The 26,680-nt window shown below is 36.5% G+C and overlaps 2 protein-coding genes across 4 annotated transcripts; one reads left to right on the plus strand and one right to left on the minus strand.

Moving 5' to 3' along the window:
* Positions 1-9,148: 9,148 nt before the first annotated feature.
* On the minus strand, positions 9,149-23,708 carry duox (dual oxidase). The gene is made up of 33 exons (XM_060886707.1): positions 23,414-23,708; positions 21,838-21,915; positions 21,459-21,620; positions 21,123-21,310; positions 20,541-20,739; positions 19,632-19,798; positions 19,257-19,317; positions 18,471-18,567; positions 18,252-18,342; positions 18,039-18,141; positions 17,032-17,204; positions 16,755-16,930; positions 15,990-16,108; positions 15,758-15,898; positions 15,528-15,644; positions 15,232-15,434; positions 14,911-15,096; positions 14,547-14,772; positions 14,345-14,438; positions 13,993-14,168; positions 13,540-13,609; positions 13,355-13,432; positions 12,753-12,931; positions 12,374-12,604; positions 11,899-11,998; positions 11,743-11,792; positions 11,494-11,621; positions 11,233-11,386; positions 10,877-11,109; positions 10,571-10,729; positions 10,273-10,428; positions 9,990-10,118; positions 9,149-9,656 (listed from the first exon to the last, which is right to left on the minus strand). Exons 1-33 carry the CDS (start codon positions 23,481-23,483, stop codon positions 9,534-9,536), a joined length of 4,617 nt encoding a protein of 1,538 aa, XP_060742690.1. The 5' UTR covers positions 23,484-23,708; the 3' UTR covers positions 9,149-9,533.
* Positions 23,709-23,841: 133 nt separating this feature from the next.
* Positions 23,842-26,462, plus strand: duox2 (dual oxidase 2). 3 transcript variants are annotated; one of them, XM_060887432.1, is made up of 8 exons: positions 23,842-23,974; positions 24,337-24,509; positions 24,668-24,725; positions 24,986-25,120; positions 25,272-25,479; positions 25,603-25,817; positions 25,976-26,199; positions 26,326-26,462. In XM_060887432.1, the coding sequence occupies exons 1-8, from the start codon at positions 23,842-23,844 to the stop codon at positions 26,332-26,334; spliced, it is 1,155 nt and encodes a 384-aa protein (XP_060743415.1). In that variant the 3' UTR covers positions 26,335-26,462. The 3 variants fall into 3 exon arrangements, with proteins under 3 accessions (XP_060743415.1, XP_060743416.1, XP_060743417.1); XM_060887433.1 differs by having other exon boundaries at positions 26,329-26,421; XM_060887434.1 differs by having other exon boundaries at positions 23,899-23,974; positions 25,603-25,760.
* Positions 26,463-26,680: the final 218 nt, after the last annotated feature.

Here is a 26,680-nt window from a genome sequence, read left to right on the forward strand (position 1 = left end):
CTGTTTTGATATACTTCACCCATATCCCAGTCCTGTCCTCCAGGTCCCTATAATACTCAGCCATATTTTGAGTACTTTATAAACATATAGACACACACAAACCCCTCTCAGGCATCTGTGTGTCACACTGCACCTACACATGCACATGCAATGCCACTGTCAGTCACCACACATCTGATGATATGCATTTAACAACAATATAAAAAACAACAAAACTCTATATAGCTTCAGGGAAAGAAAATGCAAAAACCTCCCCAAGCCTAATAAATGCCCACAGTCATATCCACAAAAATGCATACAGTATTTGAAAGCAAAAATGAATGTTGAGGTAAGCAACCTTATAATGGTGATGTAAGCAAGTGTCCAGAGCTAAGGGCAAATTTTCAAATGACCTTGATAACAGGATGACTCTGTGGTACATGGGACTAAAAGTAGAATTTAATCAAATCATAGATGTAATCAGTTAAACGAGGCCCATCTGCCATGCCACAAAGAGCCGCTGGGCTTACTTTGGAAACCGTAATTACTTTTGCATCACTCCTAGAGTCATTTAATTTAAAGCTAGTTAATAACCCAGTAGGTGGTTAGTCCCAGGGTAAATTCATTATTTGGTTACATACTTAATGTGGCCAATACCAGTACAAGGTAAGAAAAAATGGTAAGAGAGTAAATATGAAGTGGTGAAAGAATAGTTGAACATACTATATGAGACACCTAGCACTTTTTAAACTAAATCTGATCCTACTGAGTAAAAAGGCGTTCTCTTTAAGGAACTTAAACAAAATCACATTACAGCCATGACAGAAAGGGATGACTTGGCAAAGCAAAAATAGAAGTAACACCTATTTCACAAGTATACACAAGTACACAGTGTATGTTTATGTATACATATATGTATTTCTATATTATAATGATATTTATAACATATCATTATTATCCAGTCTGCTATAATGTGTGGAATACATTGTAGATTATAAACTAGATATATAATATAAAATATTATAAACTAGATATATAATATAAAATCCTGTCTCATATCCATTGATCACACAATTAGTCATGGTGAAGCTGTGTACTTCAATGTGTTTAGAAATGATTCTTTCTGTTCTGTCTCTGTTCTGTTTTAGATCTGTTTTGAGAAAAGCCATAATGGAAGCTGGAGGAAACCTTTTGCCAAACAAGAGGAGTCTTACCGTGTATCAAAAAGAGGATCCGTATACAAAGGGGGATAGCAAACTGTACCCTCTTCCCTGGAAAAGACATCTTCCTGAGTTTGAGAAGGCAGATTCTGTCCCTGATTCTTATTTTGTCCACCCGAGCCATCTATATTGATTGGAGAAATGATTGATTTCATTGATTAGTCAATTAATAGTTTTATGCAATCTGCATTCATTACACACTGGGCAACACACTTGTTTTTTTTATACATTCAGGTGCAATTGTTCTTACATTGCGAGGAATTTCTCATTGTTTATTTGTTCGAAAAGCAATGTATGGTTTTAATCCAAGTTCACAGGTGATGAACAGCGCTATAAAGGCATTTAATTCTAATTCTAATTTTATTGAACACTGAATATTAATGTAATTGCTAACATTAACTAAATCTGTCTGGTATTTTCCCCCAATTCCAAATCTTTAACTGAATTTAAAGGCTATTACTGGTAATCTGTATCCTTTGAGTTCAATAAGCTGAATTCTTCTTGCTATGGCTGCTCTCAGTGGTTAGCTGGTAATCTGCTCAGTGGTGTGGATTTAGGTGGCTATTTTCTGCCTTAGTGGCCTGTTCAGGTTTAGTGAGGTTTCCTCTGCATGTCTGCGGTATAAAATCAGTACAAATCTATAGGTTTCTATAAATCTATAGGATGCACTGAGCAGGCAGTCGGTGGTTCAGTTTGTTTTAAGTTTATTCTGTCAGCAGATGGTGAAGACTCAGGGATTATAAGTATAAATTAATGGTCTCTTTAGGCAGAAATATGTTGTTTTCATATCAATAAAAATATTTCTGTGATTAAATGCAATTTCACAAAAATAAAGGAAGTTCATTTTGTTAAAAAAAAAAAAAAAATACAAACTAATAAATAAATACATTTTAAGTTTAATGTTAAAATATCCTATGTATTTCATTTGTCCTTTTTGTATACAATAATTGAACATTTCTGTATTTGTCATCTTGAAGCACATATTTTAACTGCATTTCTGTGCATGTTATTCTTTTCTATTAATGTTTCTCTACAGCAATGCTTATAAAAGGCTTATATAACCTACCCTATATCCTCCTCAAAAGATGTATAGACTGTGAGTTAATGGAATTGGCCTAAAATGAGACAGATTAGGCATTCACCTCTTCCAGAATTAACAATTTACTGGTGATAGCTAGACAGGAATACCTTCATGTCCCAACAGCAAGCATGTGAGCAGGTGAGGAGACACTTCCTCCAGCACAGAGCAGAAGGAGTAAAAAGCATCTGGGCCTTTATCCGTTATCTGATCCAAGAAAAGCTCTGCCCTCTTTCTGCTGGACTCCTGGCCCAGAAGCTCTGTATATTCACTGAGAGAAAAGACCTTCTTGTACAACAGACAGGAAAGCACCTTGTTCACATCTAGTTCATTTAATATCAGCTCTCTGTGTTGCTTCAGGATCCTAACGACCCTTTTCTTTTTCTTCCAGCATCTTGCTTTCTTTGCTTCATTCTTTGGTTTCTTGGTCCTCTGCGCATACCATTTCATCGTACTTCTTCCGAACATCTTTGTTCTAAATCGTTCCACTAAGACTTCTTCACCAGTTCTTTCCATACTATTGCCAAAAAACTGAAAGCACATATTTCACCATACAGGTGTTGCTTCCACATTAAATAAGCTTTGTACACAGAAAATGTCTGGAGAAGGAAGACAGTCAGGACAGTGGCAGAATTTAAGCCTGATGCTTACACACTATAAGAGGATTACCTTTGTGTTAAGTAGTGTCCTCTTTTTGTTCAAGTTAATTTGTAAAATGCAATTGAGTGATGTGTTTTTTTTATCCCTTTACTAAAAATTATATTGATATTATTTATATATTTAATTACAGCATTGATTCATTCTGATATGTCATAAAGACAAGAAACAGCACATATATAATGAAAACATATTACATTATCATACATTTTACAGCTTAAAAGTACCAAAATTGGGATCAGACAGTAAAAATAAGATGACCAGGTAATCAATAGATTGCAATCCTTTGCCCAGTTGACTCAGATTCTGATTCACTTGGGTAACTGTACCAGTAGATGGCATTAATTACCACTTCATGTACACCTAACATTTGCATTGAACTGTTGATGTAGTCCACATGTTCCCAGTCCTGGTCATGAAGTACCCCTTTTAATGTTTTCCCTGCTCCTAACATACCTGATTTTTGGTAGTTCTTTAGTACCTCTTCTTTATTTTTAAAAACATGTGCTCTAGTTTATTTATTCTTCCACTACAGTGTTATTACCAAGAAGCGACATCCTGAAATATTAATTCAAAAGGATTATTCACTGACAAACATTCATTCCATGATTTAGTGTGTTGTTTCTGTTCATTTCAAATTTTATTCAGCTGCCAAATAAACACTTTGTTGTAAATGCCAAAGCCACAATATAATCAGACATATCATTTCAACATTGCTTCACATCAGCTCACATCATGTTGTATACTGCATTTTAAAATAAACAGAAAGTAGATTTATTAAAATATCTGGAAAAAATAAACAAACAGAAAATCGCTTCTTCTGGAACAATCAGCTTGATCATCATATTAATTACAGTATAGTAACTTTTATTACTTCCACCCAATAAGACAGATCTAGAGTGGATGTGGATGTGGTAGCAGGTAGAGGTAAAGTGTTGGCCTACTGATCAGAAGGTTGTGAGCTTGAATCCCAGGACCACCAAGCTACCACATCTGGGCCCCTGAGCATGGCTGTTAACGCCCAATTGCATATAAACGAGGTAAGATGTGAGTAACTCTGCGTAAGGTCGTCCGCCAAATGTCGTAAAAATAATGTAAGGCTAACTTTTCTGTTCACTCTCCTTTTTTTCTTCTTTATTAAAACTTTTTTTTAAACCAGTTTCTAGCTGAAGATCATACCAATTATGTGGACCATACCAAGTACACATCAAGTACACTGGCTAGAGCTGAAAAAACTGACACATATTTCAAATCCCTCTCCTACAATAAACATTATAGACATTTTATCAGCTCTCTAAAACATAAATATGCACATATTTATATCATAAACACAAATATGCCACAACATACAGCTGACCGGGCAATACACTGTCAGTGCAACAAGGTCAAAAAAAGGTCAGTTTGCAAATGATGTATGATCCAAGATCCAATTTTTTAACCTGATGAAAGCAGTCAATTGCTTTAGTAAACTATTATTACAATATATGAGTAATTTGATAACAAGATTGTGCACACTCATTTAGATAAAATGGACAATGATATGTGTGTACCTATCATTAAGGCACATTCCCAGAACGTGTAGCACTACTTGTATCAATCACTATAAATCTTTTAATAATAGCCTTCATACAAAGATTCAGTTCAGTTGCCTTGATTACGTTTTGCGTTAATAAGTGACATTGAGCTTGCAATAGCTAATCAACGGTTTTATCTCATGGCCCGTACTCTTACATACAAATCCACAATTTGAAATCAAATCTACCAGCTTGCCTCACTATACCTGAAATAATGTTTTATGTACAATCAGCCTGCAATTTGATAGTATCAGCCTGTGAAGTCTTACTTACTTACAGTACAACCCATAAGTACCTAGTAAAATTATTTAGTTATTTTGCTCTTACTTCTATTGTTATTTACAAGCATGATAATAATAATAATTATAACTACGGTATTGTCTAGTATTAGTAGTAATAGTAGTATTCACTATGTTATTAGTAGTTAATGTCAACATTTGATACAACTATATGTTGGAGGAGGAAAAATGTATTTAAATATTGTTTTCCTTAAATGTTTGAATCAAAACCAAGGATGTATCCAAGTTTGTCTAAGTGTGTATAGTCCTGTGTGATATATTTGTCATGGAATATTTACCTCTCCATTAAACGGTGCTGTGACAAATAGAATACATGGCTTTACTTATAAATGATTACTAATTCAATGATAATGATATATAAAGGTGCAATCGATGCAAGAAAGACTCACAAATGTATTGCACTTATCCACCAATCTAACTAACAGACTGACCTAACACACACCAACAATATTTAGTTCTGAGTAACCGGACTTTCTAAACAATCTCTAAGCCTAAACCAGTCCTCACAACATGCAGCCAGTGGTAGCATCCTATTACAAGACCTCTCCAGCACATACCACATAGTTTCCATAGAACATTATTGTTTTCCCTTTATTGATATCAATTTTCCTTGGACATGCCCTTAGATCTCCATTAGAGTCTGTCAGTTACTGTCTCCTTGTGAGCCGAGACTGCATCCTTGCCAGTAATGACTCTGACCTTTCTTAGCAGGTGGAAACAATTTGCAAGTCCAGTCACCCAGAACCAGCAGATTACATGTCCAGGCTAACAGTTCATTTAAGTTGCCCTGTGGACAAGCAATTTCATTAGGCACCAGCATTGATACTTCACTCATGAAAGAGAACACGTACTTACTATTGAATTTCTCAAAAGAAACTATTCATTAAATGCTTATTTAAGAGTAATCAACTGTACTACAGTTGGTTTATGCTGTGGTCTTGATGCTAGACAATATTTCCAAAATCAGAGATATGGAGAAATGTGTAATCAAACCCAAATATAGTAAAAAAAAAAAAAAAAGTACAGAACAACCGTTAACCTAACAGATTATTTTTGCTTTCTGTTGAAACCCAAACATAATTCTTTATGACCAGAGTGAATAAAATTGTCCTTCCTGGGTATTCAAGTGCTTGCCTATTTCTGTAGTTTGTATTAATGCACATTCTTGTCATTCACTTGTCAAACTCTTGTAAATAGGATTAGGTATGGAGGTTTTTTACAATGGAGGTTTGTCTTCCTCAGAGAGATAGCTGCACACGAGGAGCCTATTTAGTACTTAATGTGTGACATGTATCACAGTGATAAGACCTTTGGAGGAGATCCGACCCTTACTTATGTTTGTTTGTTGTTCTTTTTTTTACAATGGTGGTTGTTAACTGATTAATTACTCCATAAATTATCCTTGTATTTTCTTAATGTCTTGCTTATCTTAACACTACTGCTAAAATGTCTGTTACAACTATTGTATTTATTGAAAAGAAATACACCCAGACGGAAATGGGAGCTGGGTATTTGCTATAAGGAAGGTACTGGTACTATGAAAAGGTTATAGGGTTGCAACTTTCATGTGTTGAGAAACCTTTCTTTGTTTTCTGTCATTTGATAGCAGGTTAATGACTGGGAGTGAAGTGAACAGCTTTTGAGAAACTCATGTGAAGTAGTATAGAGGGTTAATTATTATGTAGTTATCCTTATTATTTGTTGCGCATACACACTCTTATCTATATAGAAGAATCTGGCACAAAGATGAATACACAAATGTTAGGTCACACAGATTCTTGGTAAAAGTATGACAGTAGTACAATCTGGAGGAAAGGTCACAAAAAAGACATTCACTAGTCACATCTGACTAGACATTATTAACTTAGCTTGACTATATCTTTTAGAAGTAGAAATATCATGAAGTAGAAATATCTACTTCATGACAAAAAATGCCAACTTACAACTTATACAGTATAAAGTACTTCATAGATTTCACCTAACTGGACAGAAATTATTTAAAATGGGTTTTACTTCAGAAACATGCTCACATTGCACACAAAATACCTCAGACACCTATTTACACGCTATTTGGCTTTGCACCTCAGTTAAAAAATTCTGGGAAAATGTTATTAACTCACTATCCAACCTTATGGGGTGTCGCATCCCGCTATCTCCCTCCCTCTGTATATTAGGTGACGTATCCATAATCAATTTAAACAGTACAAACAGTCAATTACTCCTAGTGGCTCTAACTATCGCCAAGAAAACTATACTCATGAACTGGAAATCAAGGAACACCATACACATTATAACTTGGAAAAATTTATTAATAGAGTACATCTCCATGGAAAACTTGTCCACCTCCATTCAAAATAGTACATCAGAATTACACCCTTCTTGGTCATCTCTCTTTAACTTCAAACAGTCATGAATCCAGTGACCTTCTTTGTCTGAAGCCATCCTCAATGAAACACCATCAATAATCCCATCAATAATCACACATGATTGGGAGGAGGGGGGTCAGGAAGAGGCAGCTACACAGACTAATATCAAATATAAATAAAATACTTATAAGATTATATTTAAATCTCTCTCTCTCTCTCTCTCTCTCTCTCTCTCTCTCTCTCTCTCTCTCTCTCTCTCTCTCTCTCTCTCTCTCTTTTTCGCTGCTTCTGGACCCTGGTTGGATGTGGCATACTATGTGGCATACCCTGCCATGTGCAGTTCTGATTAGTTGTGGGTGGGTGTGATGTGGGGCCGGGGGCATTGGGCTTTCGAACTCCAGCTTGTACTTATGCCTGAGATTTCTTATCTCCGGTTGGCCCATCACTTGTCTCGCTGTTTTAATGCATCACATATTAGATGAGGTGTGCACACATTCATTTGGAGCATAATAAAAAATATATATATTTTATATATTTATAAATATATATATAAAAACACACACATAGGGTAAGTGTGGCGCGAGCATGGCGGCCTGGGCTTTGCACTGGGCTGGTTCCATGCTACACGCCATGCTTTTTTAATGCATCATACACTAGTTGACATAAACATATCATGATTATAACAATGAAAGCCAAAAAAAAACAAACAAACACACACAAACAGGGTAAGCGGGGCATGTGTGGGACGGCTGGGGATGGGGATGGATTTTGGGACCCTGGACCCGGCAGCACCTCACTTTGATAGCCCGTTGTAATATGACGCTGGCGGGGGTCTATACTATGCCATGGCCATGAGGGGTATCAGAAGCAGCTTTATAATACCTAATCATTAATAGCCGTATCAATATTACCGTTATTATTATTATTATTATTATTATTATTATTATTATTATTATTATTATTATTATCGTTGCTATTATAAGTACTACTATTATCATTACTATTAATGGCTGTATCAGCATTATTATTGCTATTTGTCTTTTTGCATTATTAAATGCTATTTGCATTATTATTTCTATTTGTCCTCTTCCTGATCCTTTAACCTCCCCTTCACTCTGGAGGAAATGAGTATATTTGTAAATATGTTTATTATTACTACTACTGCTAATACTATATTACTATTTCTTATTAATTGGGTTTTTCATTATAATTATTATTATTATTATTATTACTGTTGATACTGTCACTGTTTTTTTTTTTTTTTTTTTTTTTTGTGTGATACTATTACTATCTTTATCATTATTATTGTCATTATAATTATTATTATTTAAATTAATATATATATTCCTCTTTGATTTTTATATATATATATATATGTATGTATATATACGTATACAGTTTATATTTGTTGTACTTCCCTACATGCTCCTTCATTCATATATCTCCACTCCCACACCCAGTTACACTTACAGTTTTACACAAACACACACACACACGCACGTTTTGTTTCGTTGGTCTTAGTATTTGTATTTTGCATCTAATATTGTAATTGTCTGTTTGCATAATTAAAAAAAAAAAAAAAAAAAAAAAAAATTAACTTAGCTTGACAAGACACTGTATATTATTCATTTATTATTCTTTTTATTAGTAGTATTATTTTAGTTTTTTCTTTTTTTCTTTTTTCTTTTTAACATATATTGTAAGGTTTATTGAATTGTTTGCATATCATGATAATTAGAATAATATTTAGTGTTATTTTTATATATACTGATATTCTATATGATGAGTGTATGTTTGTATGTTTAATTGAGCAGGACGTTAGTAACTAGAGCTTTTATTCAACCGCTTCTGTGTGTGCTGTGTGTCCGCAGCTTTGTTCAAGAGTTTTTGCCCCAATATCTTTTGCAACTGGTATTACTATAACACCCAATGAAACATGTTATAGGTCTAATATACAGAAATGACACTTTCACTGAAATTTTATTTAGTATTCAAGTATCATATATTAAGCACAAATTGCCCTTTTATCACAGTGAAGCTCAGAAGGAAAATTGAATTACATGAATCACATTTAAATCTCTAATCTCTAACAGTATTGCACTATGCTATCAAGTAAATTCAATGCATCTCATAACATCAACACATTTATAACTAGTTATTTTTATTGTTCATTGTTAGTAACAGTACATTTCAGATCAATAATCAAGTTAGATGTTTTAAAATAAATGACGTAATCTGCTTGATCTTTCTAATCTGAAGAAAGAATTAAGTAAAATGAAGGTCAGTGAATTGTAGTAAATTTACTGTTGACTGAACAGATTATTGTTATCCAAACATAAATTTAGGAGCAAACAGTCAAGCTAGAAGTTCTCAAAATGATGAATGAAATGTGCTTGATCTCGTTTGTTTATCTGCTGGCAGGCTTTCTCTACATTCTTTGTCAGTCCTGGTGGACCACAACTGAAGACACCTATCTTCCCCACCTTCAGCAATGAAATGAAATAAAGGAATTAGGGGTTAGGAGACATTCAGTTTGTTCAGATTAAATAAAGGTCAATGTATAATAACTTGTACAACCTAATTCATTGGAAATAATTAAAGTAGATGGATGAATATTTTAAATAATGGTAAATTATATATAAATGCCTATATTGTAAAAGCTCATATGAGTTATTATGGGGTGAATCATCAATATCAAGTTGATCTTTTCTGAATTATTAATGGGCTAGAGATCTTATTACTAACAGCAGCCTACACAGATGGAAAATTGTGACCTAACAATAGTTATAGGAAATATGTCTAAGAATGCATGGCACCTCTGGGTGAACTTCCTGTAGGGAGCTGAAGAAAGCCAAAAATGGTGGACGACCAAAGTGTGTGACAGAACGCAGGCCAGTAAACAGACTCCGGTTCGACACCTTCTGGAAATGGCGCTCACATACATACTAAGGGTAAAGAGAAAAAATATTAGGGTTATAAATCAATATCATTAAAATGAATACAGTGTTAATATAATTATGCAGGGTAACATCAGCTAGTTCAAAAGTGTGCTAATAAACATTTTTGTTTTCAACATTTCATTTCGGAGAAGTTCCCTACAAGCATGGTGGTCCTCAGGTCAAACTTTTCTGCCAGCTGAGTGATATAGATGTGTACAGACACCAGTTCCTGTGAATCCATCTCCTCAACTTCTCTTATGAGATCCAACACCCACTCAAACTGACGCTGAGTCCGTGTCACCCAGATAAAATAAACCTGTAGAAAGATTGTGCACATTTTATTCTCTAACAACTAAGCAAGGTACTAAGAAAATCAATCATAAAGTCAAGGCAAATGCTAAAGAGTCATATAAACTGTTGAAAATGTGCTTTGATGTCGATTGATTACATTTCAGTACCTTTTTGCATTGAACTTTGAGTTTTGCAGAAGATTTGAAAACTAGATCCTTTAGTATGGAAGCAAATGGAGTTACTCCAATGCCTCCTCCCACTAGAACGGACACCTCAAAGTCTTTCCATTCCTGGTGGCCCTCCCCAAACGGTCCATCCAGATACAGCTGAGGAGATTAAAATGTTTTAGCACACCCCCACATCAGAACTGTAGCAATTAAATCAAGCAATGGAGTTAACTATATTTATTAAACAAGTTTGCTTTATGCAGAGCTGAAAAAAATGGAAAAAAATATAGAAATGCTGCCTCCTACTTTAGGATAAGTCCCGAGATCCTTCAGTCTCTCCATGCTGTAGATCTCTCGCAACTTGCTGGTCCATGGTCCCACAGCGCGGATATGTAGGCTGAGGGTGTCCTCATGAGGTGCTGAGGTCAGTGTGAAGGGGTGGTACTCATCTGAGCCCAACTCCAGACAGGCCACACGCACCCACTGTCCTGAACGGTAGGTAAATCCCTGGGGGCGCTTAAATTCTAGATATGTCACATCTGCCATAGAGGAAATTCAAATAGTGACTCACACCATGACGGAAAGTAGCTAAAGCAGATTAGGAAAAATAAATCCTGAAGCATATGCTGCTGTTTCTTAAGCATGTATGTAATATCCAGTACCTGAGGGGAGCAGCTCAGCATTCAGCACTGGGATCTCCACCTTCTTCCTGCTGAGGCTGATGAGCTTATCCAGGAGGAAGAGGAGTGCAGGAGGGATCAGGTAGATATGAAATCGTGGCTCTTGAAGGAGGGCAAAGCTGCCATGAATCACTGTCTGCCAGAAAGAAAACGCCAAAGAGCATTTCTTTATTTAATAGTCCTACCGCAAAACAACATCTCACCCTAGTAAAGGCTTATCAGATTATTCAGGTTTTTTCTCACCAGGACATAAATAAGCACATAAATATAGTGTGTGATCCAAAACCCTCTGAAACTAATACGTCTGAAGTAGTGCGAGGCAAAGACATACATAAAAGCTAAGAAAAAGAGAAGAATGATTCCTGTTATGCCTGCAAGAGAAGAAGAATAAGAATGAGATATAAAATACATGTACACACCCTTAAATGAGACATAAAATACTTGTACACACCCTCAAACCACTACTACACACTCAGTAAACAGTAGCCCTACCTGGTACTGTACAAAAGAACCAAAAGGTCCATCTTAATGGTTGCTCTGACCTGTAAACAATTTGCACATGTATTCTAAGACATGGGTCTTTCCAGCAGTGTAAGCTTATGGTTATTTTGTGTAAAGTCAATATGAACAAAGATATTGACAATTTACCCATTATTGGAAAACACTTGGGGAAACATGCAGGCAAGGATGCTGAGCTCGCTGATAGAAAATATGTAAAGATTGACTAAATGTCCCAAGCTGTGCGTAACTATAGGATGAGAAGAAATACATGTTAGAATAATGATCATAAAAATGAGAAATTCTGAAGTACCAAATGAGTGATTCACACACATTATTATACAGCAAACGTAACAGACCAGCTTCTGTTGTTAAAGAAGAAATGACTCTGAAACGTGCTGTGTAGATTAAACGACATGTTCATAGCTGCAGTGTAAACAAATCAATTATCCCGTATTTCCCCTGAACTGACAAAAATCTCAGATTACCATTGTTTTACTTTTTGAATTCCATGTGTGATTTCTAAGTGCATGTGATATGGAGATTATACACGCTATACACAATAAACCCAAGCACAATAGCAACCAAAATTTTGCCAAGAAGTTTTAACCTTTACATCCCTGACCTGTAAGGACGATAGCCGTCATCGCCATGAGGCGATGCAGATCTATAGCAGAGTCAAAGGGAATGAATCTGTTGAGGAAGGTTTCCCTGCACATGGTTATGAGGTTGCGACACACTGTGAGGAGCATGTAGGGGAACAAGAAAGAGATGGCAGCCGCAGAACCTCGGGACACTATGATGCCCACCATGGAGGATTCTGTTACACCGGAAGTGCGAGCCTGAAAACTGTAGACTACAAACAGAGAGATTAGTTTGAATTAAATTCAAATCAATTCAACGACAGACATTTAGTAAATAAATTAATACAAATCTAAAATAGGCTTAACAAACTCATGATTTATGATGTAAACTCTGCTGCAATTTTGGTTACATAGACTCACAATAGCATCTCTCCAGAACAACCCCAACAGTGATCCCATAGATGACACCAATGCATACAATATGGCGACGGTAGTTTTCCACAAAACGTTTAAACTGTTGGATCTTCTGTTGGACACGACTCCTGATGTATCGTGCTCTCTGAGGCTTTACATACAGCTTAGGGTTGGAGAAGCCCGATCTGGAAAAAATGAGTAATGAGTACACTGTTGGGTGATTATAAACTCTTACTTCAAGTGATTCCATATGCCAGGTATTCAGACCATATATGACTGGTTATAACATGATTTAATTCATAGTGAAATTTAGCAGACATCATGTCATTGCATTACATCAAGCCCACAAACACAGCTGGTTTTAGGATGGTAATCTGAAAATTACAGGGATCACTGTAGCTTAGGTAAAGCCCAGTGGATCATACTGTAATCATGCATGGATATCTGGACATGTGACATGACAAATAATAGATCGTGTTTGTAAAACAATAAGGCAGCAATCTAATAATCTGTGATGTCTTTGTACTCCTAAATGGCATGCATTAGATAAGAAACCAGTCATTTCAAACAGAATACTAGGGGGAAAAACAGGTTACTTAAAATCTCACTTTTTTCTTTGGCGAAGTTCCTGTCCATCATCTACAGGACAATTGTACACAAAGTCACCATCTTTTCTAAAAGAGGAACTGAAAAAATAAAAGAAGACAGATGTTCATATTGTGAACAAATACATCATTTGAGATAAATTTGAACACACTTTTTATTTTTTTATTTTTTATTTTTTAATATTTACCTCTGAGTCTTTGTGACAATAAAAGATACACGATGTTGGCTCAGTCTGTTCATGTAATGCATTTCCATTCCTGCAGTTATATGACAAAGATAGCACAAGAAACAGCAAATTAAACACCAGCTCAGCAGAACCTAAAAACAGGATGGATATTGGACAATTAGCCACATTCTCACTAGTATAGAAAAATTATGGGCTACCATCTGGCTATTTCTATAGCTGTATCACAAAGTTGAATGCTTCCAATTACACTGAGCTGCTCTACAGTGATGCTATCAAAAAGGAAATTGAGCTCAGCAGGGGACAGAGAGCCATTACATTCAGAAACAGCTTGGAAATAAGATAAAAGAATAAGCAGATGGCAAAATCGACCTTTTAGATGGTTTGTACACAAAGTGAATTGCATTAAAGAGACTTTGAGCGCAATATACTGATGTGATCTTCAGATAAAAACACCTTTGATATTAAGTTGTGCAAACTGCAGGACATTCTCATGATCTTGTAATAAGAGGTGAAAGTCTTTCCATGTGATGTGATCTTTGTTATCAAAGCCTGCCGCATGAAGCATAGCTGCTATAGCCTCCTCTGCCTGGTTCTTAGAGAGGACATTACTGGATATCTCCAAAAAAGACCTATGCAGATATATGGAAATACAAGGGAAAACTTGACCTGCATGGATATCCTGAAAATTTGCATTTTGCATTAATTGCATACTGCAATATAAAATAATTCTAAGTAAGGCTTTATACAATGAACACTATGACAAATTCATTTATCATTAGAGCTCAAAAAAGAAGTCGATATTTACCTGAGTAAAGAACAAAAATCTTCCTTAGACAGGAAACCTTCTCCTTTAATGTCATGCATGGAGAACAGGAGCTTGGACTTCTCCTCTGGGGTTCCTGAGAAAAAATAAGGTTACAATGAGGTTTAACAGTATTCAAAAGCAATAGATAACACGTTTAAGAACACGTCCTTTATTGGGCCAGACATAATGTTAATAAGTTGACCTTTCATGAAAATGACCAGAACATCGAAGAACTCTTGAAAAGAGAGGTATCCATTGCCATCCTTATCTGCCAGAGAAAACATGGACTCCACAAAAGGCGAGTCAGGTTTCATCCCAAGTGCATTGGCAAACTCAGATCCTGTGAGTTCACACTGAAGAGCTTCTTTAGTTCTCTTGGAGGAAACACCACTAAGGTCTCCTGCATCACTTTTATCAATATCTAGTATCTAAGGCACAGAAAGAAATAAAAAAACTTCAAATTCATATACAAACTCTATTGCAGCAGGAAGCAGGCTCAAGCTAATTTATTCGTAACACACACAAAAGCACACACATAATCACTAATTGGGGTATCCAGTCTCTACCTTTGCAAATGCCTGTCTGAAAAAAGTCTCTACGATCTGAGCTCGCTGCTCTTTGTTCACAGCCTCCTTCAGCAATTCTTTCTCGCTCATCTCGGTCACTATAAGATTCTGGCTCATTTCCTTCAGGTCAGACTGCAGCTGTTCCACAAACTGTGATCTCTGCACAATGTTCTCAAAAAACAAAACCTGAAGACATTTTGAATACATTCGGATTACGGCATTTTCACAGTTCACATGTCTTAACACATCAGATTTTACTTACTGCAAGTGATTTGTAGTGGATTTAAATATGTGGAAATATTCAACGGAATTATTTCCTACCAGATCATATTCCTTGGGGATCTTCAGAAGTAGGGCACGGTGCTGGTGATCGTTGGACAGAAACACCTCGAGGAGGTCTTGAGTGCCGATGTTATGAGTGCGCACAGGGGACCCATTTTCCCCATAAATCTGAAGCCGTTTCTTTTCATCAATCTCCAGACTGACACACTGAGGAGACTCCGAATATCCTTGCCACTCATAGGCTGGATAAATAATGAGCACAGGAAGAATTGCCTTTGTAAGACTTCTCTGATAACAACATATCAAGTAGAAATAATGTGGGCTGAACTAACTACCTCGGATTCCATGAGTGTGGTTTTTTTTGTCTCTTGTGAGGCCTTGGGTCCTTTTCAGAAACCTTTTGTACTTGGTTTTCCGCATATAGGCCACTACGTAAGCCATGAGGAAACTCACTGTTTAAATTTAAAGAGGAACAACAAATAAGTATATTTTTGAACCACTGATGAAAGTTTAAAGATTTCAGCTTTGTATCTAATTTAATACACACGTTTACAGGCGTACTGACCTACAGGGAAGAAGAAAACGGCAATGACAAAAATACCAAAGCTTGCTTTGCTGCCACTGTCAAAGTAACTCATAGTAGTAGCATTAATACAAGGGTAAAGCATGGAGGCTGTGATTAGCTGAGGCTGAGGGCAGGGATCACCTGTTGGTGACAGAGAATGAGAGGTTGAAATATCTGAAAGCATTAAGTACAAGTAATAATGGGTGATATGTGTGTTTTGAGTTAATTGTACCATCTAGCCAAAAAAACACATTCTCTTGTAGGTCTCCACTCTTTGCGGTCGTGGTCCTAAGAAGTACATCATAATATGTGGTTTTTCTTATAGCTTGGATCTCCTCCTCTGTAAACAAGCTGTAAAGAAAGCACAGACACCATATATCAGCTAAGATTCGTGAAATGTTTCATTTAGAAATCTTTTTTTATTGCTGAAAAATCATTATTCTCAAATTTATATTTATTCATGATACTGACTTATTAGATTATATTATATTGTTATATTGCCGGCTTAGAGGTTGTTAAGCTGATTATAGCCAGCTATGGATTAATAGAAGTTGTTTGTATGTATTTCACCTCAGGCTAGAGTGAGTCATTCGAGGAGTTTACTCACTTTGGTGTGTACATTTATTATTCTGATTTTTGGCTATTCAGTTTTAGCCAAAACAGCAGAAGAGGATTGGCTTTTTCACCAGATATTTGGACCCCAGTACCAAACTGTACACTACATGCTAAATAAATGCTTAGTGCACCACTGAAGCCATTATTAATTTTTAGGACACATCCACGAGGTTAATCAGTGCAATGTAGAATGATACAGAATAAAATCCAGGTTATAAAATGCTCTCCGCTGAATGACTTGCAATTGAATTAGTCTACAAAATTCTTGCAATAGAAATTCTTGCTGAGTTTTAAAAATTCAGCAGTTTAATTTTTTTTTTTAAATAATTCACAGAAAATAATAAGAAAATGTGACATGTTTTTCATGTAATAAATATCCTACCCATTTTGTTTGTTTTCAAACCAGAATCGGTCTGCATTTCTGATGCGTTCAAACTGGTCCTGGACAATGGAGGAAATCACTGGACCTGGTCCCTGATTTATCTCCAACAGAACTCCTACAAACAGCTCCAACTTGTTGATATCATTTTCATACAGCTTGGACAGCTCCAAAAATAACTACAGCAAAACCAGATATTGAAAAAAATACTGGACTGTTAGAGGAAAGAAATATAGATGTAGTTAATAAATATGACATTTCATGAATAAAGGTATTTTACCTCTGGATTAGTTTTGTTCAGGTTGGGATTAATCTCTCCCCAGGTCTTGACAGGTGGAAGGTTGAGGGCCTCTCTAACATGGTTATAGCTGTTCAGCCCAAAGTCTCGCCCTCTCTGAATGGCCATAGCCACAGCATCAGTGCGTGATAACTGCAAGGAACCGTACATGTAATCTGCACAGCAAAGGTAAAAGAGATTAAATGACCAATTTAAATTATAAAAAATTGTACTTAAGTTCATTGAGATATGAAAACAAAAAAAATAATTAATAAATAAATAAATAAATAAATAAATAAATAAATAAATAAATAAATAAATAATATACTATATTATATACTATATACAGTATCTCACAGAAGTGAGTACACCCCTCAAATTTTTTTTTATATATTTTTATGTGACAACACTGAAGACACCTGCAAGATGAACACTGCCTTGCTAAAGAAGCTGAGGGTAAAGGTGATGCACTGGCCAAGCATGTCTCCAGACCTAAACCCTATTGAGTGTCTGTGAGGCATCCTCAAACGGAAGGTGGAGGAGCGCAAGGTCTCTAACATCCACCAGCTCTGTGATGTCCTCATGGAGGCGTGGAAGAGGACTCCAGTGGCAAACTTTGATGCTCTGGTGAACTCCATGCCCAAGAGAGTTAAGGCAGTGCTGGAAAATAACGGTGCCCAGACAAAATATTGACACTTCGGGCCCAATTTGGACATTTTCACTTAGGGGTGTACTCACTTTTGTGGCCAGCGGTTTTAGACATTAACGGCTGTGTGTTGTTATTTTGAGGGGACAGCAAATTTACACTGTTATACAAGATGTACACTCACTACATTGTACTACAGTGTGGTCACATGAAAAAATATAATAAAATATTAACAAAAATGAGAGGGGTGTAATCACTGTGAGATACTATATATACATATACATACATATACATATATATATATATATACATTCATCACTTCATTAGAATAACTAGAAGAGAAGGGAGCAACAAAAAGAGTAACCTCGAATATCCTCAGCAATTATGTTGTCCTCTCTCTCAGCTGTCTGTGAAGCCATACCCATTATCAGATCATCCACATCTTGGTGAGATTTTATATTTGGGTTCTACAGAAAGGAATCAAATTTTAAAAAGCTGCTTCATCTTTACATTTGAAATAGTGTTGATCTCAAATGTTAAAGGAAAAAAAACATTTGTTTATTTATGCCTGACTCACGTCTCTGTTCCAAAAGCTGTTGCAAAAGCGCAGTGCTGGAGAGATACTCCCATCAGAGTTCACAACCTTTCTGTAGTGACAAGTTCTGTTTCTAAAAATATAATAAGTCAACAATAAATAAGAAAATGTGAATTTTTAAACATCCCTGAGAAATACACAACCAATTCAAATCAAGGCATCTACATTATAGATCCAAAGTGTGTTTTTTTAATGTGTTACCTCATATAAACACCAGAGGGCAGCAGAGTTAAATCAAAACACGTTGTTACAATCCTAAACTCTGGAGAAATTCCTGGATCCACAGATTGCTGATAGCCTAGAATTTTTTTTCAAGAAAATCACGATTGCATTCAAGAAATGTTATAGTCAGTGTTACCAGATTACTGCATGTACACAAGTCTATATATGATGCACTGTTATGACAAGTCTGATTTGGGCAAAAAAGTTTCTATGGAATGCATCTGAATTCTAATGAATACTTAATTTAGATGTTTGATACATCCTTTAAGACTATAAATGTTCTGTTTCTGCAGGAAGGATAATCCAAAAAAATAGCTTCCTCAGCAGAAATTATAACCCTGACTTACGTTAACCTTCACTGACGTAGCTAAAGCCCATTGTGCTCATTAAACAGAACCTCAAGTGGTAACTCACTGAACCACAGCTAAGTAGAGCATATCAGCTAACCACATGTTGTACACACACACACACGTGCACACCTGCACGCACACAAACACACGCACACATGTCTATAATATATTTCTTGAGAGGACCTTCCATTGAATTAATTATTAATACAACAAATTAATGCTACAGTATATCCACACTTGTCTTTTTTTGTTTTGTTTTGGTTTTTTTTACATAAAAGTTGCCTAAACATAAGAAAGAATATTGACACAGACAAAATGATCAGATATTCCTATCCTTGTGGAAATATTTGGTTCCAACCAATATATAAAAACTCACACACACACACACACACACACAGTTCCTTTGACCTCTCACCTGGGTATGGGGACACTGAGACTCCTAGATATGCAGGCAGCCATTCATAGAATGCGATGTTCTAATGAACAAAGAAAAGAGTATTGCATTGTTTATGGAGAGATAAACCATACAAACATATCAAATACTAATCTGTCTCAGGTATCGACTCTTGTTAAAGTCCATAGATTTCTTCACCTTTCAGTATCATGAACTGACTCACGACTTGGGCAGTTATTTATTTTGCACCCGAAGTAGCTTGTAAGTCAAACAAAAACTGGCTTAAGCCCTGTTGCAGAAAGTGCATGAGGCAACCATACAGGTGGACAGACTAACAAATTGATACTTCCCTCGGCTCCTTGTGGTTTCTAAATAACAGATGACTTTTCTTTCTACCTGAAATGTGGCAATAACCCTCTTCCTGGCATTTTGGAAAAGCTCCTCATCTGACCACGATGGGTGTTCCTTGTGGAGTTGAGTAGCAAGATAATTATGGTAACGAAACCAAACAATTGCCTCGGCTACTGTGAAGATATTCTCATTGGCCCAGGCATTCCCAAATTCTGTGAAGACATAATGATCAGTAAACACAATACAAAACACAAGATTATGATGCTTCACACCTGCACTGTTTATTTTACATGTTTGGCTGAAACTTGGCTGGTAGACGTTTTAAAAATTACTATACGTCTTATGTCTGTACTTTGGAGTTGTCACCAACAGCCGGTACCAAATTCATTGTGTGTGTAAAAACATACTTGGCCAGTAAACCTGACTCTGATATGTATTCTGTTTATGTAATTTGCATATAGAGCTCTGGCTACTGAAAGAAATCCTGTGATATGTGATATAAGCGATTCTTAAGGCACATATCTGACAATTTGGTAAACATGTTTCTTAAAGCAGACAAGCTCTCTAGGATAGCATTTTGCTATCTAGACATTGCTCAAGTACTTAAGTTCATTGAGACATGCATTACCACAGATTATGTGGCAGAAATAAAGAACAGCACCATAAAAAGCCAACACAAACAACAACAATACAGTCATTGTAGTATTTGATGAGGTTTAGCAAAAAAGTAGGACCAGGTGGACAACATAAAAAGACTGTTTTGAAGGTTGAGCCTGTTTTATAGGATAAATGAGGTCATTCTAAACTTTCAGAAAACATTGTACTGTTATTAGTTTGAATAAACATAGAAAACATTCACTTCAGTACAGGTATCATGTTGAAACTCCACCATCCTAACTACAGTTGAGTGAAATTACCCAAAGGCCTAAAACTTTAATTCGCTAATGTTTTTACCATAGAGCCCCTCTGGACCAGTCTGTCCAGTGCAGGGGTTTGGAGGGCTCCACATGAAATTGCTACTGGTTGTCTTCTTTGGCATTTTAGAAGAGCCTGCAGACAGACGTCCTCCATGGAAACTCCTCAGGGCATCACACCAAGAACTGGAGGTGCCATAAATTGAGCTGCCATCAATCCATGCTGTCACATGGTTCACCTGTTAAAGAAATGAGCTTTCGGGTTTTTTTTAGTTATTCACCTGAAGCATGTTAGAAACTGATATAAAAGGTATGCAGTCACAAAAGTGAGTAATATAGGTTTGGGAGTTTCAATTTAAAAAAAAGGAAGAAACAAACAAACAAATTGGAACATGGATAAAATATATTAAACGTCTATTAGTCGCTAAACAAGTTCATTTCTACATCAGAAATGTTTCTATGAACACCTGGACACTTTTTCTATTCTATCTGTCATAAATATATTTTATGTTACTTCATTTATTATGTACAAAATAAATCAGTGGCTTTAAATGTTGGTATCCAGACATAGTTCTTGTCTTTAACCTAAATTCAGTATGCTCAGCGCTTCATTAGGTTTTACCTGATTTCTAGGGTTGTTTGGACTCTGTCCACTACTATGGTCCCACTGTACACGCTGGAACTGGAGAATGACCTGCTCTGTGGAGTTATAGCCAAAGACAGGGTCATCCTTTGGGACTGGGATGTGCATGAACTCAGCAGGGCAACCAGGTCTTCGAGATTCCACAATCTCATACATCACATGAAAACCTAATGGCCAGCAGGATATTTGATATTTGTGTCAGAATGAAACATTGTATAATGCTTCAGTCAAAAAAATCCAGGACTGTCAGCATAAACTGTCTGACAGACTTTTGCTATAGTAAACTTATATGTGTGTAATTAAGGTGTCACTCACCAAAAAACAATGAAAGAACTGTTCGGTTCTGGACTGATAGGTAGCCTGAGGGGCCACGTGACACTGTGTTACTGATTAGCCGTGCATTGGGTAGATGCAATCCCTGAATTTGAAAAACTCCGTCTGAGTAGTGAGCGGACAGGAGGCGCATAAGAGGTGCACCTGTTCAACAAACATTCACAGTGCTGCAATTAGGCTTCTTAGATGAAAACTTCTTACTAGTTCAAAGTATTTTTGGTTAGTAGCTACAACAGAAGGTTTTCCATTTCAGAATGCATTCCATGTTCAACCCTTAATCATCCCAGAACCAACGAGAAACCTTTGTATCTAATATTCTAGCATAGTTTACACTACTGCTAGCTATATATCAGGTTGTTACCTGCTGTTCCACGACGATGGTTGGCCAAGTTATTATACCAGCCGTCATATCGCTGAACTTCCCAAGTAATGCCGGAGTCTGAGTGACAGAAAAGACAACTACAATGAAGGCATAAATAACATAGTAGATGACTCACCCTAATTAAGCAATGACCCCATATCAGAAACATGTTGTTGTTCCACTACTACTCCCAATTGTGTGTAAGCAATTGGATGGAAACTCACTGTGAACCAGACTTTCATGCCCACATCAGTGCCTGACCTCATTAATGATTTTGCCCCTGAAGGTCCAAAAAATCCACACAACCATCCAACACTAAAATCCAGTGAAAGCCTTCCTAGATACGTGGGGGATTATTCTAAAAGCAACGGTAGACTAGATTGGGATGTTCTGGAATGGGATGTTCACAAATGGGTGCTGGTCAGGTGTCCACAAACATTTGGCCATATAGAGTATATCACTGTACTGTGTAATGTGGGCCTGTATAGAACGTTAAAAAGTCAAAACAAAGTATTCATAAAGAAACACTGTAAATCACTAATCCACTGGCAATACATCTATGAGATTGAGGATTTATATAAATCCATGAAAATTGTATATAATCTAATTAGCTCCAAGAACTAACAATAGGTCAAGTTCATCAAGTATATAATGATATGGGTTTTACTTTATACTAGCAGTGCTAAAGTAATATGTATTAGATGCTCTTAACTATAACATTTATACCTTGTAATCTATCAGTTCAATACTTTATTTACCGTGCCAAATCAGAATCTTTTACCTTTCAGATTTGTGTTTTGCTTTTTCAAAAATGTAATTCAAATAATATTAAATAGTTAGGTTAATTGATTAACAGTGTCCAATTGGTGACTGGTAATATACCTGCCTTATCAGTCACATGTGCACACATATCATGGATATGGTGATCTGAGTTTGTTGTCATTTCTTAAAGATAGATAGATAGATAGATAGATAGATAGATAGATAGATAGATAGATAGATAGATAGATAGATAGATAGATAGATAGATAGATTCTTTATTGTCATTGCACAGGGTACAGGTCAGTCCTTATGGTGCATAAAATGGTAAAAAGAAAAAGAGCATACACAGAAATATAAAAGAATATAAACATTAGCGTAAGTGATACAATAAAATATTATTTAAAGGTAGTAAACAGCTGGGATATTGCACATGTGAACAGTAAGGTTTACAGTAAAGTAACAATAAAAAGTTATAAAAGCTAAATTGATGCTTACTTCTATTTCGTCATTCAAATTTTATGACTACAATCCCTCATTCCTACTCTGTTAGCTCTATCTCTATGACGGCATTCAATATTACTGCATTAAAGAACAGCTTGGAGTTCTGCACTCTCTGTATATTCCATAAGCTTTTCTCTCCCAGTCCACCTGCTGGATCTGTTCTGTCTTACAAATGTTTTACAAATTAGGACTGTATTAGTCTGGCTAATAGATATAATCTCTAGGCAAGAATATAGCATTAGTCAAACTTAAGTTCCCACAGGGTGAACACTCATTCTTGTAATCATATTAAAGGACCATTCACTTTGCTTACCTGTTGCACAGACTGTCAGAGACAGAGACAGCACGATTAGTGTCCAGCATGCGCTCCAGAGCAAACCCATTCTGGACAAAGACGCAGCCAAGTGGAGCTCTTTAGGAGACAAGGCACCTGGAGAACTCTCAGCACAGTCTGAAATCACTCAGAAGCAGGAAATGAGAAGTCAGCTTTAAAAAAAAAAAAAAAAAAAACAAGCAGGAGAAACTAAGAAAAGGTTCGATTTCCTGTTGGCACACTTCACGCTGCAGACAGGAGCGAGCACTGGACAGTCTGAGCAGTGTTATCTGAGTGCGCGCAGGAAAAATACGCAGGGAGTAAACGCACAAAACTGAAGATTACGCGCGGCTGAAAGAAAGTGCTAGACTTATCAGAGAAGGGATGGTCATTGCTGGTTGACACCTCCATTCTTGAACCTACCGTCTATGCAAATGAAGTCGAACCCCAGGAGGTGTGAGGATATAAAAGATGCTCACCGCCTTGGAAAGACAATTCCCCCTGGACTGCGACTATCCTGCACGTTTTGTGCACACTTTGCCTTGTTTCTTGTTCTTACAGGTAAGCCACAATGATTACTTTCAGTAGAACTTTTAGCTTCTTTGAATATGCACCAAATGAATGCACTCCTGAGTCTAAGATTAATGGGATCAGCTTACAAGATCATATTTATAAAATTGTATATAATTAAGTCTACATCAGAAATTATCATAACAATAGCTATTCGCACGGATTTCTATCATTTTGCAAACTTTTTTTTTTTAAATACGTAACCACATAAACAGGCTATGGCAATATTTTTCCCCCAAGATGTTTGTAATGCAGTTATTATTAAATCAGAGATGATGCACTCAGCAGGATCTTATCTGAGTATCTACCGGTAACTGAGCTCCTGTCCTCACTGTGGCACGGTGTGCTTTTAGCTTTAGCGCACGGATTTGGAGAGAAGATGACTTTCTACGATGACATTTACCCATTCTATCCGCTACAAAGAACCTCGTTCATTTTCAGCGGCAGCCTTTTCGCTGTCATCCTGGTTTTCTTGACTCTGCTTGTCACCTTGCTCCTCATTGTGCCCGGGATACGTGGCCGATCGGTAAGGGCACTCAAATACAAGAGCCCATCAACAAAGAGCACATCACTTAGAGGCTCCTTGTACCAGTTTAAAAGAACAAAAATCTTGTTTTTGCTTGTCAGGATTTTACTAATTGCGAGCTCAAGTTACAGATGTTTTTTTTTTCTCTCTCTTTTCAGAGGACTCTTTGGACATTCAGGATAATTATAAGCTTATTTGTAGGAGTGGTTATAGTTGGTGAGTACTTTATAACCTAACTTTTCAAAACACATCAAATAACCATTCATTTGTTGTTTCTTTTCACCTTATACAACAGTATTGTAAATGATTTGAATTGGGATATGTCTTAATAATGATAAATTGTACTATCACAATAAATAACCTGGAAACCTAATGACACTGTTTAAGTTATGCATTAAGCTGGAAATAAGAAAGTGCTACTGAAATTATAGCTTTATACAGTAGACTGAATATGAAGTCATTGCTTCCTGTTACAGCTTTAAACTTTACCTGTGACTGGGCTGAAGGGTGGTTGAAGGCCAACACTACGTACAAATCCTTCAGTAATGCTGTGGTGAATGCTGAGGTGGGTCTGCATGTGGGCCTGTATGGAATTAACATCACACTCAGAGGTCAGTTGACCAGAAACTCTGTCTAAACTGCGACTTATAAATATAATGCGATGAATTTTTCAAAAACGTAATCAAATAAGCAAATAAGTTTGGTCTGATCCGATAAGTTCGGTCTGCTTTGTATTTTCAATATTTATTTGTGTCCCTGTAGGAGATCCTGTCGTACAGTTCAACGAGACTATAGACTACAATGAAATGTTCACATGGGCTGGTGTCATAGGTAATGATTATTTTGATGCCCTGGAAAAAGGTCTTCCCAACCCCATCCTGTACATTGCTGAGAAGTTCACCCTCAATAGCCCCTGCAGTCTCATCTATCAGTACCAGTACTCGGGCAAATACGCTTCGGCCACCCTGTGGTAAGACACTGTGATCACTGACACCGTGATCGTTGACACCGTCTTCAGAATGTAGAAACAAGGCCTATTCAACAAATGCAAACAGGTACAGTAAAGAATGGTGTCTCTCACTCTTTCCCACAGGACAGCTTTTTGCTGCTGGATAGTGGCCAACATCCTCTTCTCAATGCCAGTCATCCTCTACGGCGGCTTCATGACGGTTGCTACAGCAGCTTTTATCTTCTTCTCCTTGGCCTCCTTTTCCACAATATACAACATCCCTCAGTGCAGCTTCTCTATAGGCACGGAATCCTTTGAACCTGTATATAGCCATTCCTTCTGGTTAGCCATCGCCACTGGTACATATCCTGTGTCAAGCATAGTGATTTAACACTTGTCTTTCTGGCATACTGAGTGATATGATGTAGACTATACATGAAACATTAATTAAAGGTATTATAATTCACAAAAGAGAAAAGCAGCTCTCTTATGAATAACACGCTTTTCTGGTTTACAGGTTTATTGTGTGCAGCGATTGGTTTTGTAGTTATTCTGTTGGATTGCCTGATTCCAGAGAAGATGAAGGAAGCTTTCAGTGTCGGGGTGGATGAGGATGATGATAATGACATGTACTCAATATCAGAAGGCTACATCAACACCAGCTTCTTAGATGGAATGAGTTTAGAAGGCGTGAGTGTAAAAAGAACGAATCAGGAACCACAGCAGATCTCCTCTTTAACTGTAAGTCTACATGCCCTTATGAAATATCTCTATCACTGTAGCTAATATAAACCTATGATTCCTTAATATCAATAAAAATAATTGTCACTGATAAATAAAAATGATGCACTTTACATGTTTCCACAGAAGCTTTAAAGCCGAAGCCATCGAGGACATTATTTCCCATACTTGAAAATCACACATCCTTCAGAATGAAGTTTTTTGTTTGTTTTTTTAGCTGGGGGTTGCTGTAAATAAAAATGTAAGCTTTTTTTTCTGTTGTAATGTTACATACATACATATATATGTAAATATGTATATACATTTGTTTAACTTGAGAAAAAATAAATATATATGAAAAACATTGTGTACAGAGCAATCAAATTAATAATGCAAAAAAAACAACAAAAAACATGTATCCCACTCTTTTGTTGAATGATAATGCCAGCTCCTCATATTCCTTACATTTCCTTTATGTTTTCTAGTACAGTCACCTGGCTTA

This window comes from Tachysurus vachellii, chromosome 14 (genome assembly GCF_030014155.1).
Source record: "Tachysurus vachellii isolate PV-2020 chromosome 14, HZAU_Pvac_v1, whole genome shotgun sequence".
Classification (NCBI taxonomy): Eukaryota; Metazoa; Chordata; class Actinopteri; order Siluriformes; family Bagridae; genus Tachysurus; species Tachysurus vachellii.

Excerpts from the sequence above, each read along its gene's own strand:
- duox (XM_060886707.1), bottom strand. The coding sequence starts at position 23,483 with ATGGGTTTGCTCTGGAGCGCATGCTGGACACTAATCGTGCTGTCTCTG. Across the intron at positions 19,318-19,631 it reads GGGTTATTGCCACATTTCAG|AACATCGCATTCTATGAATG; the intron begins GTAGAAAGAAAA and ends TTTGTTCATTAG. Across the intron at positions 16,931-17,031 it reads TGAACAAAACTAATCCAGAG|TTATTTTTGGAGCTGTCCAA; the intron begins GTAAAATACCTT and ends GTTTTGCTGTAG.
- duox2 (XM_060887432.1), top strand. The coding sequence starts at position 23,842 with ATGCAAATGAAGTCGAACCCCAGGAGGTGTGAGGATATAAAAGATGCT. Across the intron at positions 23,975-24,336 it reads CTTGTTTCTTGTTCTTACAG|CTTTAGCGCACGGATTTGGA; the intron begins GTAAGCCACAAT and ends GTGTGCTTTTAG. Across the intron at positions 25,480-25,602 it reads TACGCTTCGGCCACCCTGTG|GACAGCTTTTTGCTGCTGGA; the intron begins GTAAGACACTGT and ends TCTTTCCCACAG.